At 47.0% G+C, this 20,317-nt stretch overlaps 1 protein-coding gene and 1 long non-coding RNA gene across 2 annotated transcripts; one reads left to right on the forward strand and one right to left on the reverse strand.

Annotated features, from left to right (window-relative positions):
- Positions 1-309: 309 nt before the first annotated feature.
- UTP11 (UTP11 small subunit processome component) lies at positions 310-8,804 on the reverse strand. Its single transcript, XM_073317641.2, has 8 exons — positions 8,665-8,804; positions 8,105-8,166; positions 7,035-7,137; positions 5,348-5,461; positions 4,241-4,334; positions 3,748-3,878; positions 1,218-1,328; positions 310-594 (listed from the first exon to the last, which is right to left on the reverse strand). The coding sequence occupies exons 1-8, from the start codon at positions 8,725-8,727 to the stop codon at positions 511-513; spliced, it is 762 nt and encodes a 253-aa protein (XP_073173742.2). The 5' UTR covers positions 8,728-8,804; the 3' UTR covers positions 310-510.
- A 725-nt stretch (positions 8,805-9,529) lies between these two features.
- On the forward strand, positions 9,530-18,806 carry LOC140900455 (uncharacterized). Its single transcript, XR_012155640.2, has 3 exons — positions 9,530-11,177; positions 14,421-14,477; positions 18,051-18,806. It is a non-coding gene; the product is annotated as an uncharacterized LOC140900455 (long non-coding RNA).
- The last annotated feature ends 1,511 nt before the right edge of the window (positions 18,807-20,317 follow it).

The raw sequence follows: 20,317 nt of genomic DNA on the forward strand, positions 1-20,317 counted from the left end.
GGGTAGAAGAGAGATGCAATGGAACAGAGAAAATAGATGCTTAGAGATTGATCCTAGACTTTTACCGTCTAGAGCACCAGGACAGGAGAGCTGCTCTGGAGCCTTCACCAGACCTAGGCAGATCACCATCCCCTAGCCACAAACTTTACCCCTGTCCCTGGTCAGGGTCCAGTCTCCCCTTTGTTTGTGTATTGTGCACACAAAATGCCTATCAAAAACGTAGTTACAAACTCAGCATCTCTCTCTTGGGGTTTTCACCAAGGTATCTGGACACCTCTTCTGGGGTTTCCAACGTGTAAATACCAAAACTGAAGCAGAAATCTTCTTGGATTTATTAAATAGAATGTGTTATAGTTACAAATACCCACAGGGCTTACTTTGACAAAACATTAAACTGCAGTGAAAATAAGCCTGATGCTGACAAAATACCAGCATTCTCCATAAGAAGCAACACATTTGTTATGTCAACTAGATCTACACAAGGACGTCAAAAACTATTTCCCAGAAAAATTAACGTTTCCGTTGGAATTTGAATTTGTAAACAGGTGGGCTATTTATGGTTTCTTTCTTCACCTTCACTTTGTAAGTTTTGTCCTGAAACGAAAACAAACAATTATTTTTTTTCCTATCAAATGATGAGAGAAACGTACCCTATGGGGAGAAAATGGAAGTGCTGGTGGAACTGGAGGTGCAGATTAGCTTCAGTGGTAACTGGGCAATTCCTCATCTTTAGTGGGAGTGGGCAGAAGATATTTTCATCTGCTTTTTCGTCTAATTGTGGTGCTAGCCACACAACCCCTTTCTGTGACTGGCAAGTCCCCACTGACACAGAAAATCTCTTTAGAGTCATTGGAATTTTGAGGATCTGTTCCTAATCTAGAGAGACCACAACCTCCTCGTTCCTCCCTTCTGCTACTCCACAGCTCCAGTTTCAAATTTACGCAGCACTTTACAGTAGATTGATCAGGCTACACAGAGAACTGACTCTGCCCTAAATTTATGGAACACAGGCCTGAATGGGTTCAATATCATATAAACAAGTTATCTGTGCTACCATTACAGCAGGAATGTTTCTTGGTAACTTTTATAAGGAGCTACCTGAAATGCTCCACAACAAGTAAGGAAACGTGGACACACACATACACAACCTGTTCTCACTTCTAAGACCCTCAACAAGTAGAGTCCAAAGAACAAGAGTTAAGTCTTTGTTCCCTCACCAAGAGGTCTTTGCGTGCCTGGATCTTCTGAGCAATAATAAACATCTTCTTTTCACGCTCAATACGCTGTTTCAGGAGGCTGTACTGGTGCTTCCTTTGTTGGGCTAATTTCTGAAGGAGGAAAAGAGCATTTTTCAGTAGAGCAAAAGAACAAGAAAAATATATTCTCTCCCTCAACTCATCCCAGGCTACCAGGGATCACACTTAGGGTGACTCTCTGAGTTTTTGATTAAACAAAAAACCACACAAGTTCCACAAATGAAAAGTTCTATTGAAGTACCCAATACCAATTTTGTGGTTGCTTCCAAAAGGCTCATTGTTTAACACCTTGAGCTGAGATTTCCTTGCACATACCATATTTCTAGCAGGGACCTAAGGGGTTAACACAGGCAAGATAATTAGGACAACAGGCCTCTAGGACTTCTCCGATGATATGTGGCTGGAATCTTGGTTTCACAGCTCATCCAAAAGTCAATATGCCACAGCAGCAAAGGACCTCCTAGCTTCTTCTTCTTCTTGTCCTTTGTGACTAAAAATGATGCTGACATTTTTACAGCTTGTAGGTGTGGTTGTGGCTAAGACCACCAGTGCATGAGTGGCAGTCCTTTCTGAATGAAGGGCAGAGCTTGCTCAGTGCTGAGAAAGAGATTACAGTCTATACCTGCTGAGTCTGCTGCTGTTTACACTCAGCCACTATATGGCTCTTGAGGCACAGAAGCTGATATTGAACTGGATAACCTTCTAGCACCATGCTGGGTTTTAGCTCTGTACTGATTCAGAGCAAAAAGGGTCACCAAGACCAGTTCCTGAAGTCAAGATATTGCTTGGAGACCTCCCAGTCAAACAGTAACCCACCTGATTCTGCTTAACTTGTGAGAGCTGATGGGCTCAAAGCACAAGGTGGCACGGCTGCAGGTGTGACCTCATTAATATCATTGAACAGGACAGTTCCCAACATGTTTACAATGTGACTAAGTCTTTGGAAGAGGAGAAAACCCATCAGTTGAAACTAGTCCAACCACTTTAACGCCAAGCCAGAGTGAGAGGGCTGGCAGGAGGGAGGGGAGTGGGGAACGTTATCTGACATCTGATTTAAGAAGAACATGCTGCAACCTTATGAGCAATTTTAAACACCTTTATTTTTACCTTATTGCACATACTGACTCAAGCTTACAAGACTGCCCAATATATCCAAACTAATTAGGAGGCATTTATACTGCTAAACCCATGCTTAGCTGCTTCTGAGAGAGCGAGAACTGCTAAGAAATTAAAACATCAGGAGCAAAGCTGGTGCTGTCTAAGCAATTCAAGCTGGAGAACAGAGGCCCGTGTGAAACATATTTTAAATTAAAGAACAGCTAGGAAATGAGATTTCAGCCTAAATAGCTTCACAGGAAAGAGGAGGAGGCAGAGTACTGGATCACAAACCCCACTGTGTTCAAAGACAGAAAGAAAGAGAATCCAAGTATAACTTTATTAACCAAAAGCCATAGAAATAACAGAGAAGACAAATCTCTGCATATATCCAGGGTATTATGATTGCCAGGTGCAAAGGAGAGGCAGAGTCTGTATATTTGTATCTACTAAAGCCACCCATTTCACAGGAAGCTCCTCTGTATCCCCACTTAGGGCTACAAGATTCTTTTTTTTTTGTTTTTTTGAAGTGCTCAGATGCAGCATTATTACACTTATATATATATATATAAACAAACAAATGAATGAAGTCTCCCCATACCAGAACTTCTTAAAATCCTGGAATCCCAATAAAACACCATTTCTATAAGGAACAGAGACAGCAGTAAAATACCAAATCTGCACATGGAGTCACCAGTGGTTCTATCTGTACTTCACGCTGTACTTCCCAATAGCACTTTTGGAGTGGATACTGATGGTTACCACAGTGGAAGAGAATTAACAGGGCCATAAGAAGAGAGACTCCTAAGAAAAAAGTCCACCATCCGTGCAGGACTTGTAAGATGTAGCACAAATGCTATTAGCATCAATTTAAACTGCCTCTTTTAGGGAGCAAAACTATCAAAAGACAATGAAGCTTCTGCAAGAGACATACTCAGCAGCATAGTGTGCACTCATGCTATGCCACCTTACTACATATGTTCTGCCAATCCATCTCAAGCCTGACATCCAGCACCATTTCTTACTCCTGTTCTGGTAAGGAAAGAATGCCTGTCATGCCCACTGTTTTGCAGTGCAGACAAGTGTCCCTAATTCACCAGGATGTGACTAAACTGCTTTTCTGCTTCTGGTCTTAGGGAAGATTTGACTACAGGATTCCAGATCTGAAAGGCTGGCACCATGAGTACGGATGCCAATCAGTCCCTGACTCTTAGTCACTGTGCCCCTCAACCCCTGGTATCACCAACAAAAAGCCTTAGACTAAAAAAGCAAACTTGTTCACCCAGAGAACGCTCCAATGGACTCTTCCTAGTGCCTGTTACATTTTTAAAAGTAAAGTGCAAGGACCCCATTTGCTACTGAATGCTAAATCACAAAGGGTGGCAAAAGAGTCTACCTTTAAATGGGCTGGCTGAGTGGCTCCTTTTACTGTTTCCTTCTGCAGGGTTTCAATGGTAGGTCGGTTATACACTCTGTCCACTAGCTCTGGGGATGTGTTCAGGTGAGTTGCAACATCAAATTCTTGAACTAAAACCATTTTTTTAAAAGAATTTAAGATTAGTAACGAGAGTTCAGCAAATTTCTTGGGACAGATTCAGCATTTCATCCAAATATGTGGCTTATACTTGCTAGGAGATGGAGAGTACTAGGTCACTTTTTGCCCTATGCAGGTGTGAGGTCCAGCCCAACGGCCCGAGCAAGCGGGACAACCCATCTCCTTCACTGTTCAATAATGAGCCCCAGAGCCTCGGACAAGTCACCATTTCTGAGACAGGGTTCCCCTCAAAGAGAAAGGTGTGAAGGAACAACCACACAATTTTAAAGATTTGGGGACAGCCTAAAGATGCTGAAGGGAAGTTCTTTTTCAATAAATAAAGCCCTAATCTTACCTTCTTTTTTGGTATCAAAAAAGAACAGGTGCTTGTTTGATCGCTTCCCCTGAGCGTCCAGCAGCTGGAGCTCCGATTTCATCCTTTCAATTTTCTGTGGGGAGGAGAAAAAACTGAGCCTTCAGCAGTGGGCAATGCTTCCTTTGTGCCTCAGCAACACATACTTTCTTAATATCTAAACTCTTCATTCCTATTAATTCTTTTGTAAACAGATAACAACCAGACAATTAGTCCATTGTTTACATTTGTGTCTCTTTGAAACCTTGTCAATTCAAGAAGAATTTAAAGTACTATCCCTCTCCGAACCCCTGGTTAGGTTTGTAATTTTACAATCATTTTCCTATTTTTCTCTCCTGTTTGCTGCATGAGAAAGCCACACAAACAAGAGGAAACTAACCACATAGATCTCAGAGTAGCAGCCGAGTTAGTCTGTCTTCGCAAAAGGAAAAGGAGGACTTGTGGCACCTTAGAGACTAACCAATTTATTTGAGCATAAGCTTTCGTGAGCTACAGCTGAATGCATCCGATGAAGTGAGCTGTAGCTCACGAAAGCTTATGCTCAAATAAATTGGTTAGTCTCCAAGGTGCCAAACTTCTCCTTTTCTTTTAAGCACATAGAGGAAAGAATAGAAATGACTATCCTCAAAGTACTGGCTAAGACACAAAGGCTTTTGTTTCTCTAGTCTCATTACAGAGATCTTAGGTGCTATTGTAACAGCAGATATAACATTTTCAGACAGAACTTGATCTAAATTGACTGCATCCCTTTAAAACTAAACAGTTATTTCAGAATCAATAATTTTCAGTTCACGCTAAACATCAGAAACGAGGCTAAGCATTTAATGTCTAAAATCTACATAAAGTTTTACGATAGTTTATCCAGCATACCATGCACTGTCTAAGCAACGGAGCAGTCTAGGACACAGTTTCAATCAAAGACCCCCATATACAACTGAGCTGTATTGACATTTTCTTCTGTCATTTCTGGTATGACTGAAATCTGACATGATCAAACAAATGCCTATCAGCCAATGGAACAAACGAAGTTAAAATGTATTCATTATGAACAAACTGGACGATAATGAGAGGATCAGTAAAGACTATTACCTTAGCCTCTGCCACTCTTTTCATTTCTATATATTTGAGATCCTGTGTCCTCATCACCTTCAGCTGTTCCTGGGTCACCTCTTCCTTTGGCTGCTTAATTACATGAACTCCATCCTAAAAGCAAACAAAGTACATTAACTGCAGAGATGAACACGCTCCTAAAAGTAAGGCCTTGTCTACACCAGTGGTTCTCAAAGCCGGTCCACCGCTTGTTCAGGGAAACTCCTGGAGGGCCGGGCCGGTTTGTTTACCTGCCGCATCCGCAGGTTCGGCCGATTGCGACTCCCACTGCCCGCGGTTCGCTGCTCCAGGCCAATGGGGTCTTGGGAAGTGGCACGGGCCGAGGGATGTGCTGGCCGCTCTTCCTGCAGCCCCCATTGGCCTGGAGCAGGGAACCATGGCCAGTGGGAGCCGCAATCGGCCAAACCTGCGGACGCAGCAGATAAACAAACTGGCCCAGCCCGCCAGGGGCTTTCCCTGAACAAGTGGCGGACCGGCTTTGAGAACCACTGGTCTACACTACAAAGTTGTCTCAGCAAGAGTTATGCCGCTTTACTTAAAGCACTTTAATTAAAATCGCTATTGCATGTCCATAGTAGTTCCTTGTGTCAGCAGAGTGCATCCATACTAACAGCTCTTGCTGTGGTAGCTTTCCCACTGTGCAACTGGCTGCAGGGTGCTTTGGGAAGGGCTTGAAATGCCTCATGAGGCAGGTATAGCATCACATGATGCAGGTTTCTCAATCCCATCATTCAAGGGGCATCCTAGCAGATTGTCAGTGGCTTTTCAGCTGGATCATGTGATGGGGGGAGGGGCAGGTGGGGGGCAGGCTGACTGACCTATCTTGAAGTGGGGGAGGGGAACCCAACACCCCCCCTGCCCTCTCCCTTGCCAGCCTCCAGCTTTGCTCAGCACAGCCTGCAGTTGTGATTCCCTGTAAGTTTTCCCACAGCCTCCATAGCTTCTGGGAGCAGCATCCCGGGCAGCTCTGCGGGCTCTCTGTGCTGAAGAATGTCAAAGCAGTCCCCCACACCCGCTCAGCCGCAGTCTGCCTGCTGCTGTGTACCTAGCGCAGGGCAGAACAAAAGGCGCATTCCAACAATTTGCTCTTTGCGCACTCAGCTGCAAGATACTTTCCAGAGGGGAGGGGCACATGCCTGCAGATCAAACCAGCGAGCAGAGCGGTCATGGCAGGCATTGTGGGATACTGGCGGAAGCCAGTTCCGTCGACAAAACGAACAGCAGAGTCTACACTGACGCTTTGCTGCTTTAACTTTACAGCAAAAGGCTTTATGCAGCTTGTTGAGGTGGTTTTGTCAGCAAAACGGCAGAGTTTTGCCGCCAAAAGTAGCTTTGTAGTGTGTACACCTCCCCTGTTTTGCTGACAAAAGCTGCCTTTTGCCAACAAAACTTTGTAGTGTAGACAAGGCCTAAGCTACTAGGGCAGAGGAAGAGCCCTTCAATGCCCTACTCTTCTAATAAAGACTCCAGAGGGTAAAATGAGCATCTCCCCTGATATCAGGAGCAGGCCACTCTACAGCCAGCCACAGTGGGTACCAGGCTATTTAATCATATATAATATTTTTTTTTTATGGGGGAGGGGGGGAGAGGCAGAAGAAACCCAGCCATTCATTACTCAAAGCAGAATAAGGCCACCCTGTCTGAATACAACAAACCAGATTCTCACCTGGAGGTGCACACGGGTCATTTTAAAATAAAACTCATCAGGATTTTTCTCCAGGGCTTTCTTGCGAAGTGCTTTGAGCACATTCTGTTTCTTGTGATAGTCACTGAAAAACAAGACAGTATGTTTGACACCACCTGCATTGACGTGGGCACAGCCACCAAATGAAACACTCAATAATGATGCTAAATCCTCAAGAGCCTTGCAGCAGCACAAAAGACATTTAAACAGAAGGAGAAATCCACAGACCATTTATCCCCTGGATTTATTCCTTTCTCCAAGCTGCCAGCATGATCCTCTCCACCCGGCTCACGCATCCCACCCCCAGTCTCAGGGAGAGCAGAGCCCACAGACCTGCAAGAAGCTGGCCACCGAGGAAAGGGGGTTTGGTGGTCGCCACTGTAAGAGTGGGCTCTTCTCCACCCAGGGCTCCGCTCTCCACACCAGACACCCAGCGTTCACACGGACCCTGCCGGTCCCACCAGCCCAGGAGGATGCCCAGAGGAGCCAAGCCAAGCCCCGGCCGCAGGCGCAGGGCCCCAGGGAAGCCGGGGGCGGCAGGAAACCCCGAACAAGGCGACCTCCGCTCCGGCTGCACCGCGCACTGACGGCGGGGCCGGGGCCGCGGCCGCGGTCAGCTCCCGGGGACCCCCCCCGGAGACCCCCCCCAGCCCCGGAGACCTCCGCCCCCCCGGGGGCCCCGCCCCGGGGAACCCCCCCACCCCGGGGAACCGCCCCACCCCGGGACCCCCCCGGGGACCCCCCCCAGCCCCGGAGACCTCCGCCCCCCCGGGGGCCCCGCCCCGGGGAACCCCCCCACCCCGGGACCCCCGGGGACCCCGCCCCCCCCGGGGACCCCCCCGGAGACCCCCCCAGCCCCGGAGACCTCCGCCCCCCCGGGGACCCCCCCCCAGCCCCGGAGAACCCCCCCACCCCGGGACCCCCGGGGACCCCGCCCCCCCCGGGGACCCCCCGGGGAACCCCCCCGGGGACCCCGCCCCGCCCCGGGGAACCGCCCCACCCCGGGACCCCCCCGGAACCCCCCCGCCCGAGCCGGGCGCGGCGGGACTCACTCGGCGCGGCGCTTGTAATCCTCCTTCTTCTCCAGCAGGCCCAGCTGCCTGCGGGACCGGGGCTGGAAAAGCGAGACACGGGGCTGAGCGAGGCGCTGCCGGCGGGGCCCCGGGGGAGGCTCCCGGGTAGAAGGGACGCGGGGGGGCGGCCCGGCCTCGCGCGCGGCGGGCTCGGGGGGGGACTCGGGCTCGGGGGGGCGGCCCGGCCTCGCGCGCGGCGGGCTCGGGGGGGGGGGGACGACACGGCCTCGGGGGGGGGCGGCCCTGCCTCGCGCGCGGCGGGCTCAGGGGGGGGGGGACACGGCCTCGCGCGCGGCGGGCTGGGGGGGGGGGGGACACGGGCCTGCCTCGCGCGCGGCGGGCTCGGGGGGGGGGGGACACGGCCTTGGGGGGGGGCGGCCCTGCCTCGCGCGCGGCGGGCTCGGGGGGGGGGGGGACGGGACACGGGCCTGCCTCGCGCGCGGCGGGCTGGGGGGGGGGGGGACACGGCCTCGCGCGCGGCGGGCTCGGGGGGGCGCGGGGGCCTCACAAGGGCCCGACGCGGCGTCTCGCGGCCTCACCTGTCCCCGCTCCCGGTGCTCCCGCTGCCCGGCCTTGGCCGCTTTCCTGAAGGCGGCCGCCATGGCGCAGGCTGCGGGGGCTCGGCCGGATCGGGCCGGGGCCGGGGCTGGGGCCGGCGCCGCTCCCGGAAGCGCCCTCAGCATCCGGGGAAGGGAGGCGCCCGCTGCGCCCCCGCAGCGTCCACCGGGCCCCAGCCCCGGCGCGGCTCCCGGAAAACGTCAACTGAGGCGCGGGGGTCAGGGGGTGCCCGGGGGTGCAGAGGTGCCCGGGGGTCACGGGGTGCAGAGGTGCCCGGGGGTGCAGAGGTGCCCGGGGGTCCGGGGGTGCAGAGGTGCCCGGGGGTGCAGAGGTGCCCAGAGGTGCCCGGGGGTCCGGGGGTGCAGAGGTGCCCGGGGGTCCGGGGGTGCAGAGGTGCCCGGGGGTCACGGGGTGCAGAGGTGCCCGGGGGTGCAGAGGTGCCCGGGGGTCACGGGGTGCAGAGGTGCCCGGGGGTGCAGAGGTGCCCAGAGGTGCCCGGGGGTCCGGGGGTGCAGAGGTGCCCGGGGGTGCAGAGGTGCCCAGAGGTGCCCGGGGTCAGGGGGTGCAGAGGTGCCCGGGGGTGCAGAGGTGCCCAGAGGTGCCCGGGGGTCCGGGGGTGCAGAGGTGCCCGGGGGTCACGGGGTGCAGAGGTGCCCGGGGGTGCAGAGGTGCCCAGAGGTGCCCGGGGGTCCGGGGGTGCATCGGTGCCCGGGGGTCACGGGGTGCAGAGGTGCCCAGAGGTGCCCGGGGGTCATGGGGTGCAGAGGTGCCCGGGGGTCATGGGGTGCAGAGGTGCCCGGGGGTCCGGGGGTGCAGAGGTGCCCGGGGGTCCGGGGTCACGGGGAGCATGGATATCAGGGGGTCAGAGGCTCCAGGGACACCTGCGGGTCAGGGGTCACAGGGAACAGAGACTCCCAGGAGTCAGGGGGTTGCTGGGGTCAGAGGCTCAAGGGCAGCGTAGTTGAGAGGGGTAAAAGGGATCACAGGGCTCAAATGCCCTTTGCCTTCCTGTCCTGTATCACTGGACTGGGGTGGCCTTGGCTCCCTCCCCCCACATCCAGCCTCCTTGGGTGCTCTGCTCCTCCATCTAGCAGAGAAAGGTACACCGCCATCTAAATGCTGGGAGTTGGAGCTAGACAAACTCAGACTGGAAGGAAGTGTACATTTGTAACAGTGAGAGTAAGTAACCATGGAAACAACTTCCCCAGGGTCATGGGGGAGTCTCCATCACTGATCATTTTAAAATCAAGATTGGGTGTTCTCCTAAAATATCTTCCCTAGGAATATTTTGGGGAAGTTCCATGGCCTGTACTATAAAGGACGTCAGGCTAGATGATCACAATCATAGAATCCTAGAATATCAAGGGTGGAAGGGACCTCAGGAGGTCATCTAGTCCCACCCCCTGCTCAAAGCAGGACCAATTTCCAACTAAATCATCCCAGCCAGGGCTTTGTCAAGCCTGACCTTAAAAATATCTAAGGAAGGAGATTCCACCACCTCCCTAGGTAACCCATTCCAGTGCTTCACCACCCTCCTAGTGAAAAAGTTTTTCCTAATATCCAACCTAAACCTCCCCCACTGCAACTTGAGACCATTACTCCTTGTCCTGTCATCAGCTACCACTGAGAACAGTCTAGATCCATCCTCTTTGGAACCCCCTTTCAGGTAGTTGAAAGCAGCTATCAAATCCCCCCTCATTCTTCTCTTCTGCAGACTAAACACTCCCAGTTCCCTCAGCCTCTCCTCCCCCCTAATAATTTAAGCACAGTAGGTCCATCAGGCCTTGGAATCTATGAAACTGGGCAGGGGTGTTAAAACCAGGCCGGGTGCAGATCCACAGAGTTCAGTGGGAGAGCCATCCCTGTCTACACTGTTAAGTATGAGAGGGGTAGCCATGTTTGTCTGTATCCACAAAAACAACAAGGAGTCTGGTGGCACCTTAAAGGCTAACAGATTTATTTGGGCATAAGATTTTGTGGGGAAAAAACCCACTTCTTCAGATGCATGGAGTGAAAATTAAAGATGCAGGCGTAACTATGCTGAAACATGAAGAGAAGGGAGATACCTTACAAGTGGAGAACCAGTGTTGACAGGGCCAGTTCAATCAGGGTGGATGTGATCCATTCCCAATAATTGATGAGAAGGCGTCAATTCCAAGAGAGGGAAAATTGCTTTTGCAGTGAGCCAGCCACTCCCAGTCACTATTCAAGCCCAAATTAGTGGTGTTAAATTGGCAAATGAATTGTAGCTCTGCAGTTTCTCTTTGAAGTCTGTTTTTGAAGTTTTTTTGTTGAAGTATGGCTACTTTTAAATTTTACAGAATGTCCATGAAGATTGAAGTGTTCTCCTACTGGCTTTTTTATGTTACCATTCCTGATGTCTGATTTGTGTCCATTTATTCTTTTACGTAGAGACTGTTCGGTTTGGCCAGTGTACATGGCAGAGGGGCATTGCTGACACACGGTGGCATGGATCACATTCGTAGATGTGCAGGTGAATGAGCTCCTGATGGTGTGGCTCATGTGGTTGGGTCCTCTGATGGTGTCGCTAGAGTAGATATGGGGACAGAGTAGGCAACGGGGTTTGTTACGGGGGGATTGGACCACCACCACTTTCACAAAATTATGATGAATCTTGAACAATGTCTTGTGAGGTATCACTGGAAAAGTCATAATCTGTTACACGCATTTCAACAGGAATGTGAGTCATCATTGTGTGTGAAGTGATGAGATTTTGCTATAGATTTGTTACTGAAACATGCTGTAAGTCTGGGAAACATCCACAGACTAGTTCCTTAGAAATAAGGGATTAGGAACACAACCCTTAGATGTCAAGCCTCACGTAAACAAAGGATGTAAGCAAGAATTTGCAATTAATCTGAAGGACTGAATGCAGGGCATGACACAGCAAGGATTTTTCCAGCACTGGGAGGAGAGTATAAAATAAGGGACAATGACATCACCAGGCCACCTCTCCTCCTCCCCATATTGAAGGTAACAAGATTGTTTGGAAGACGTAGAAACATTTGAACTGGGAGGGAGTGGTCCTAACTGGAAAAACTTTCCAGTTGGCACAGACTACTATAGGGTTTTGGGTAAGAGAAACCTTATCACTTCAAATTTGATTTAGCTTGGTAAAGTTTAGGAATTGGACTGCAATTGTATCTTTTATTTCTTTTTGTAATCAGTTCTGATTTTCTATGCCTATACCACTTATAATCACTAAAATCTGTCTTTCTGTAGTTAATAAACTTATTTTAATGTTTTAGCTAAGCCTGTGTGTTTTTGACTGAATTTTGGGGAATCTACTCAGGTTACAAAGGCTGGTGTATATTCGTATCCTTTGATGGAATGACAAACTAATTAATAAAAAGAAAAGGAGTACTTGTGGCACCTTAGAGACTAACCAATTTATTAGAGCATAAGCTTTCGTGAGCTACAGCTCACTTCATCAGATGCATATCGTGGAAACTGCAGCAGACTTTATATATACACAGAGAATATGAAACAATACCTCCTCCCACCCCACTGTCCTGCTGGTAATAGCTTATCTAAAGCGATCATTAGGTGGGCCATTTCCAGCACAAATCCAGGTTTTGGAGGGTGAGAAAACCTGGATTTGTGCTGGAAATGGCCCACCTGATGATCACTTTAGATAAGCTATTACCAGCAGGACAGTGGGGTGGGAGGAGGTATTGATTCATATTCTCTGTGTATATATAAAGTCTGCTGCAGTTTCCACGATATGCATCTGATGAAGTGAGCTGTAGCTCACGAAAGCTTATGCTCTAATAAATTGGTTAGTCTCTAAGGTGCCACAAGTACTCCTTTTCTTTTTGCGAATACAGACTAACACGGCTGTTACTCTGAAACTAATTAATGAGCTTACTCTGATCAAGGGGGTCTTGAGCAAGGTAAGACTCAGATTTTTGGGGTGCAAGGCTGGCACGACGGGTAGGCAGGTGTTGCCCCATTTGTAATTCAAGAGTGGCTAGGCATAGCATTCTGGTGTATGTCTTGGGGGGTGACTTGCATGCTGGAGGCTGGGGTGAGTGGGCGCAGTGGCAGCTCACACAGCAAAACGGCATAGTGCACACCAGACTGGAGAATTCAGGGGGCACAGCAATTCCACAGCCCAAAATATACTCTGGGGCATGTCACACTCAGTCAATAGGCTTTCTGCAGTATTGCCAGTGCCGAAAAGGTCCCCAAAGTCACAAGACTGGCTTAAAAGTCATTAGGTTTTTTTAAAGGTGGCATCTTTTTATTTGGCATCTGGTTTTTAATCTGTAGGTCACACTGGGAGTCACATTTGCAAGCTCTTCTCCTCAACCATGAGGGCTGGCAACTTAATTGTTTCTCTTAATCCTAGCTGAGATTCTCAAGTACATAGTCACTTATCTCCAGGAACTGGGACTTTAAGTAAAATATCAAATATTGTGAGACTTGTAATAACATTGTGAGAATGGGTAACACTGTTTCTGTGACCTAATAGGGCTTTTCATTTCAACTTCTGTGGTTCATTGTGGAGTTATTTTTATTATCTCACATATGAAAAGCTCTGGGCACGACTGGTTCATTTCAGCTCCTTCACAGCCAAACCTGGTGGCAGGGACTGCTTCAATTTCTCAGCCTTTTCCTCGTCTGTGATGGCCAGAGTGTAGACATACCGGCTGCAATGCACCTTAAATTTCACATTGTCTGGGAGGCTTGCAAACTCCCCAATCCTCAGTTCAACATAATGACACAACAGCCTGATGCAAGCCCCTTCACAGTGAAATGGAGGTAGGGAATACAGAAGATTTTGCAGCATGTTAGGGTATTTGTCATCTGAAAAAAATCAAACAAATGGATTTTTGTTTTGTTACAGTGACAATGCCTCTCTAAATTAATACTATTAATTATGTTAATCTGTGATAAAATCATTTTATTCTATTGAAAATATTTGACTTTGAAACTGTGTTACACAGCTGTTGAGAGAATTTAATAGCTTAAAACAACTGTGATTTGGTGTGCTGTTTTCTCAACATCCTACAGGAGAGAGTTTTGGCTCAAAAAGTCTCCTGGGGCCAGTTTAATTCAGATACTTCACTAGAACCCAGACTTGTCTACAGAGCTAAAGGCAGTGTCTAGGATTTAAGGGTTTAGACAGACATTGAGGGGGAGAAGGGATCACATTTGGGATCTCCACATTTGCATCTGTCTTCAGACACCTTGGAAGTGCCTTTCTTGTTCATGGTGGCAGCAGTCTGTCTTCAAATGAAAGGGTGGAGCCTCCCGCTGAACACTCCCCTTCTCTATTTCCCTCCCCACAGTTCTCTGTAATGTGGATAGTATGCGTGTTTCCCCATTGCAACTTCTTTGGCTGGCATTGCCACATTTACAAACAGCCTTGTGTCTTAATCCAATTACAGCACCCTGGGACCTTGGAAATTTTACCAGAAACCCTCATTTGGCTGAACCACTAAGATTTATTTATGAAAATAAAACCTAGAATACTTGACTAAAACTTCTGCAGATAGTTGTCTATTCCTTGCCAAGCTGTGGCAAAGTCAAAAATACTAGAAATAAGTTCTTGCACTGTTAAACAACATTCTTTTATTGATTCTGTTACTTGCTATACTGAGATATGTATCAATCAAGAGTCTGATATTGGCTGTGAGTGTTACGACAACATAATTGAAAGTCACTGAAAACCTGCATTTTGACTGGTAACAGATTTGTCACATCTCTGCAGGTTCCTGTCTTCGTACCTGATCACTACGAGACTGGGAGATGGAGAAGCAAGCCACAGGTGAAAATAGACCCTTGAGTTTCTGTTTCTCTATATACAATAAAAGTGTTGCCCATTGACATAGATACCATGGGTTTAATCCTGCTTCCATTGAGGTCAATTGTAAAACTCTTATTGACTTCAGTATGTGCAAGATTAGAGTCCTAAAATACATATATTTTCTGCCATGGCTTATTGTGGCTCAGACCTTTGCTCTCTCCTGCCTTTCCTCTCTTCCACTGGTTGGAAGCATCATCTGTTCTCTTGACATCATGCGTGTTGGTGAATTCCAGGATTGATGTGGCAGCAGTTGTGAATGTCCTGTTTTCTTGTAGGGAAGTTTGTCTCTTTCCTATGAAGACTGTTGAGCTCTCTCTTGCTGATGAAAAGATAGAGGTTTTGTTTTCACACCAACAGCACAATCTCTTTATAACATTAGAAGAGATGCCTCTGTTTAAAAAACAAACAAAAAACCTTATTGACTGTATGGGGGCTGGGTGGCTCAAAGAAATGGGTTATGGAGACTTCAATTTTTAGGTTTTAAGCTTGATTCTGACCTAGATCAAAGTGAGTGAATATTGTTACCATTTTTTGGCTGTTGAGTGACCTATGAGAAAGTGGATTCAACCTAGTTCCAAATGGGCGTAACCGCTTGTCATAAAATTAATCGTCACAATTCAGAGTAGCAGCCGTGTTAGTCTGTATTCACAAAAAGAAAAGGAGTACTTGTGGCATCTTAGAGACTAACAAGTCTCTACGTAAAAGAATAAATGGACACAAATCAGACGTCAAGAATTATAACATTCAAAAACCAGTCGGAGAACACTTCAATCTCTCTGGTCACTCAATTAGAGACCTAAAAGTGACAATTCTTCAACAAAAAATCTTCAAAAACAGACTCCAAAGAGAGACTGCTGAACTGGAATTAATTTGCAAACTGGATACAATTAACTTAGGCTTGAATAGAGACTGAGAGTGGATGTGTCATTACACAAAGTAAAACTATTTCCCCATGTTTATTCCCCCCCCCCGCCCCCCTTCCTCAGACGTCCTTGTCAACTGCTGGAAATGGCCCACCTTGATTATCACTACAAATGGTTTTCTTCCCCGCCCTGCTCTCCTGCTGGTATTAGCTCATCTTAAGTGATCACTCTCCTTGCAGTGTGTAGGGTAACACCCATTGTTTCATGTTCTCTGTGTATATAAATCTCCCCACTGTATTTTCCACTGAATGCATCCAATGAAGTGAGCTGTTTCAGCTCACGAAAGCTTATGCTCAAATAAATTGGTTAGTCTCTAAGGTGCCACAAGTCCTCCTCATCATCACAATTGGCACTATTTGGTCTTCTGGTTGGCAATCTGAGCTCAGACACAAGTACAATCATTTTGGCTAGACTGTGCACCAAATAGTTTAGATTTGACTTTAAGGCTATAAGCTTCTTGGGCAGGGATTGTCTTTATTTTTCTGTCTTGAACAGGGTGGGGAAGATAGCATTTAACAAATACATTGTATAATGAAATGTAAGAAATCTGTGCAGTTGGTGACCATGTGAATCACTTTCTATATCCTGCGCCTCAGGTCCCTATCTGTGAAATGTGGATAGTACTTCCCTACCTCACAAGGCCATTATGATGATAAAACCCATTAATGATAGTGAGGTGCTCAGATACTTCAGGTGATGAAGTCCAGATAAGTACCCAGATAGAGCAGAATCCCCAAATTACCACTTAACCTTAACTTGAGCTGTAGTTCCCTTCAAAATTACAACAGACTTTTAGCACACTGAGGAAAGATCTATTCAATGACTTAATGATGGAAAAACAAACCTTTACTATGATCCAAGTGACCTCGCTAGTCTAAACAAAGAGTGAGTCACCAAGGAAGGAGTGACCCTGGGTGTAGCATCTGCAGAGAGTGACTTAAAGCTGAGATCTACTCAGTACAGCTCCTAGTGACTCAACTGGCAGACAGAAGATTCTGACAAAAGAGAAAACGGGAGGCTATAATCCAAACTGAACTAAACCATAAACTTTGAGCTGTGCAATGGACACCTCTCTTGAAATGGCTATTTGCCTCCAGTATTCTAGTTCCAGACAATTTGGCTGCATGATCGATCTATTGTACGTCATGTTCCCAGTGTATCCTATATACCAAAATTAGACATGTACTAGAAAAAAGTGAAATGTGGCAAAGATTTTCCTTCCTTGGTACACTCCATCCACTTTTACAATGTTATCTTTACTCATGCTATGAGGAGAAATTGAAAACCAGTAGTGCACAAACCACACACAAATTGGAGGTTTGTTTCACAGATGCACCAAAAAGATACCTTAATTTTAGAGATGGCATCCAGCTAGAATTGTGTGAATCTGTTAATCCTCTGATCTTAATGAAAACTTCCAATCTGAGTGCTGACCTGGGAGTGGGTGGGTGTCATATATGACTTGCTTGCTGCATTCCATTTCTTCTTATAATTCATTGGCCTTTCTGCAACATTCCTTTCTTGGATTTATACCTTTTTATGATCTTGAAATTCATCTGTGGGGTTCCCTCTTCTCCTCATGGAACCACAATAAAGTTGTTTTCTATTCTTTATATCTAAATCTTCATTTAGCACAAAATGGCACTGCTAGACGGATTCCTGGTTTGATTTACTTAACTCCACTATTCACATTTGAAGGTTTCTACACTTCCTAAGCACCTCACTGACTATAATATCAGCTTAATATCTGATATGTCCTTTCTCAGAGAATTCTACCATGCCTTTGCAAAACACAGACTCAAGGATTTAACAGGTCTCTTCATCTCTAACTACTGAGAATTTAAGTCCATTTAAAGATTTTGCTTTTCTCTTATAAGACCCTTTTAGATTTTAGAAATTTTATGGTGCGTTTTGTTCTTTTGAAGTTCCGTGTGAGAGATTTCCTGCCAGCAGGAATCTGCTTCAGACTGGTCTGGATTTTGGGCAGGGATCCCAGCTCTATTGGCTAGCTAGGACAGGCCCCAATGAATAGAAGATGAGGGGGCAAAAGTGGCTGGTAAGCCCCTAACATTACAAATGCTTTTGTGGCCACATCTTCCGCTGATGTAAATCACAATAGCTTTATTTAAGTCAATGGAGCTATGTCAGTTCACAGCAGCTGACGATCTGTCCATTTATGTTTTAAAAAGAGAAGAAAAATCCCAAACTCAAGCAAAATTTACCTCTGCAGCCTGGCCTGTGGATAATGTCCTGGTTTGTGTCATGTTTGAGATGAACAAAATGCACACATTATTTATTTCATCTGCCTTTAAATGTCAAAAATGGGTAATAGACAAAACTCTTGAAACATGAACTAATACGTGAGAGACCTAATTAATTTAGAAAAAAGTGAGAAAATTAGGTTTTTTAAATTGTATCTAATTTAATTAGAATTTTACAGTTCAGTTAGCAGCAAAAGAAGACTCTGTTGTAGGAGCTGTGGGTCTTTGTGAACTGACTGGCTATGTGGTCTGCTAAGGGCAAGAAATAATAGGCAGATGAATGATCCTTCCAAAGCAAAATCACACAGTCCATCCAGGTCTATCAGATATTCTGTCCTATTTGTTCTCAGATGCTCCTGTTCACTGTAAAGTAAAGCAATTGATGAAACAATAAAAGGCACCCAACACAAACAGCAATTCAGCAAAACAAAGAGAAACAAAGATAACTGAGGAACTGCACCTTTGTCCATAATGAAGGGAGGAACCAAGGAGAAAGCAAGTGGCCAGACACTTCTTGTATTTAATATGTTTAAATGATTTACGAAAATTCTCATTTTCTGCTGTGGCACTCCCTACAAAATCCAGGGTTGCAGAGCAAGAGAACACTGTGATTCCTGGCTTGATGAGCACAACAGCTCCCAGGAGGTGGTGCTCCAGGGCAAGAGATGGAGGAGGTTGGTGCAGACATTTTCAAAGTACCTTTAAGAGAAAGGATTCAATGCAGGAAAAAGAAAAAGAGTACTTGTGGCACCTTAGAGACTAACCAATTTATTTGAGCAGTTTCACAAGGCTCATTCCCTTTCCAGCAGCCACTGGCTGCTGCCAGGACTTTCCCAAAGTACAGCAGCTAGTACATCTCTCTGGTGACCTCAGAGAAAGAACAGTGGGAAGAGCAGCTCTGACTGAAGACTGTGGCTACCGTGAAGCCTTATTATATGTTGTTTGCAGGCTTGTTGTCGCCATGTTGGTCCCAGGAAATTAGAGAGACAAGCTGGGTGAGGTAATATCTTTTATTGGACCAACTTCTGTTGGTGAAAGAAACAAACTTTCAAGCGACACAGAGCTCTTCAATACATATTTTCCTGCCAATAAAGTTTAATTAAACTGAACTGAATTAAATTAATTCCTTGGTTCATCTACAATTTTTATATCTGTCCTCCTCCCTTACACAACTCTGGGTTGAACTTTCTTCTTATTTAAACCAAAAACTGAACTGATTCTACAGGCCCACTGTGGTAGTTTCAGAGGAACAGCCGTGTTAGTCTGTATTCGCAAAAAGAAAAGGAGTACTTGTGGCACCTTAGAGACTAACCAATTTATTAATTGATTAACTGATTAATTGATTAACTCCTTAATCACTGCCCGTATGTCCAAACGGAACTTAAAGGATAAACGGAGATCTTGTCCATTCCCTGACCCTTAGGAGGAGAGTCCTGCTCTGCAGCAGGTACACTACGTACATGCTTTTCTATAGCTGTAAATGACATTGACATGCTTTGTAAGGCATGTTGGAGAAAAAGTATAATGACAAAAACTGGATTTAAAAAGATTGAGAATAAATGAACTCATCATTAAGGGAGTTTGAAGGACCCTAATGTAACCTGAATTCCTCCTAGGATTTTAGGGAGAGCTGGTTTTGGCCTTCTGCTGAACTGAATTTCTTTGGAAGATAGTTGGAATATTTTCATAACTGTTTATGTCCATGCTTTGCAAATAATGCAAACTGAGCCTCTGCTGTCCCTCACTCAGGGCTATTTATGCAGTGTGGTAAGCCTATCTACTTGGCTTGGAGCAGGGACTACTTTTGGGGAACATCATAAAAGGCTGTGAAGGAACACAACATTATTAGCACCACACATAAACCATAGATGTGGGGGACACTATGAAATCAAAAGGTAGCAGTTTTGAGTGCTTCACAGGCAATGGCAGGGCAAGCTTCCCACACACATTGCTCTCTGCCAGTCTATCTATCTCTAGCCTTTTACATTGTCAACCATTGTAATGGAATCTGAGGGATTGTATCTAAACTCTGCTTAGAAGGGCCCCCTCAAGAAATTAGAGGCTGACTGGCCCATTCAGTATCACTAGTGTGACTTCTCATTGCAGGGGCATTCTGCTGGTAAGGTAGATACCCATACACTAGGAATGGGCTGAGACGGAAACATCAATTTACTAAGCGGAGGAACAGACTGAGCACAATCAGAGGGTAACAACCTTCACTCCCTCCTGACCTTGGGCAGATTCAAACCCAGGGCCTAGAGGTGACGAGATGCTCTTCATCCCCAGTCCTCTGCACCACCAAGGCCTGTCTGCTGGCCTCATGCTGAAGGGGAGGCAAGCTGTGAGAGAGTCAAGAAGATTTGGGTCAGGGCTAGGCTGGGCCCGTCCTGTTGGCAGCTCTTCAGTGGCCTTCCTCCTGACTGCCAGTGGGCGCCCAAAGCCCTGGTTTGCAGAGACCAATCACAGGATTTCAGGAGGGAGTCTCTAGGGTTAGGCACGTACTTGTGCAAATTAATGCCCTTCCCCCAGGGCCCTTGCACCCCCAGCATCCCCGCTCCGGCCCTTCTCTCTAATGCCCTGCCTCCCCAGGCCCTTCCCCCCAGTGCCCTGCATCCTC

Source organism: Lepidochelys kempii, chromosome 19 (genome assembly GCF_965140285.1).
Source record: "Lepidochelys kempii isolate rLepKem1 chromosome 19, rLepKem1.hap1, whole genome shotgun sequence".
NCBI classification, from domain to species: Eukaryota; Metazoa; Chordata; order Testudines; family Cheloniidae; genus Lepidochelys; species Lepidochelys kempii.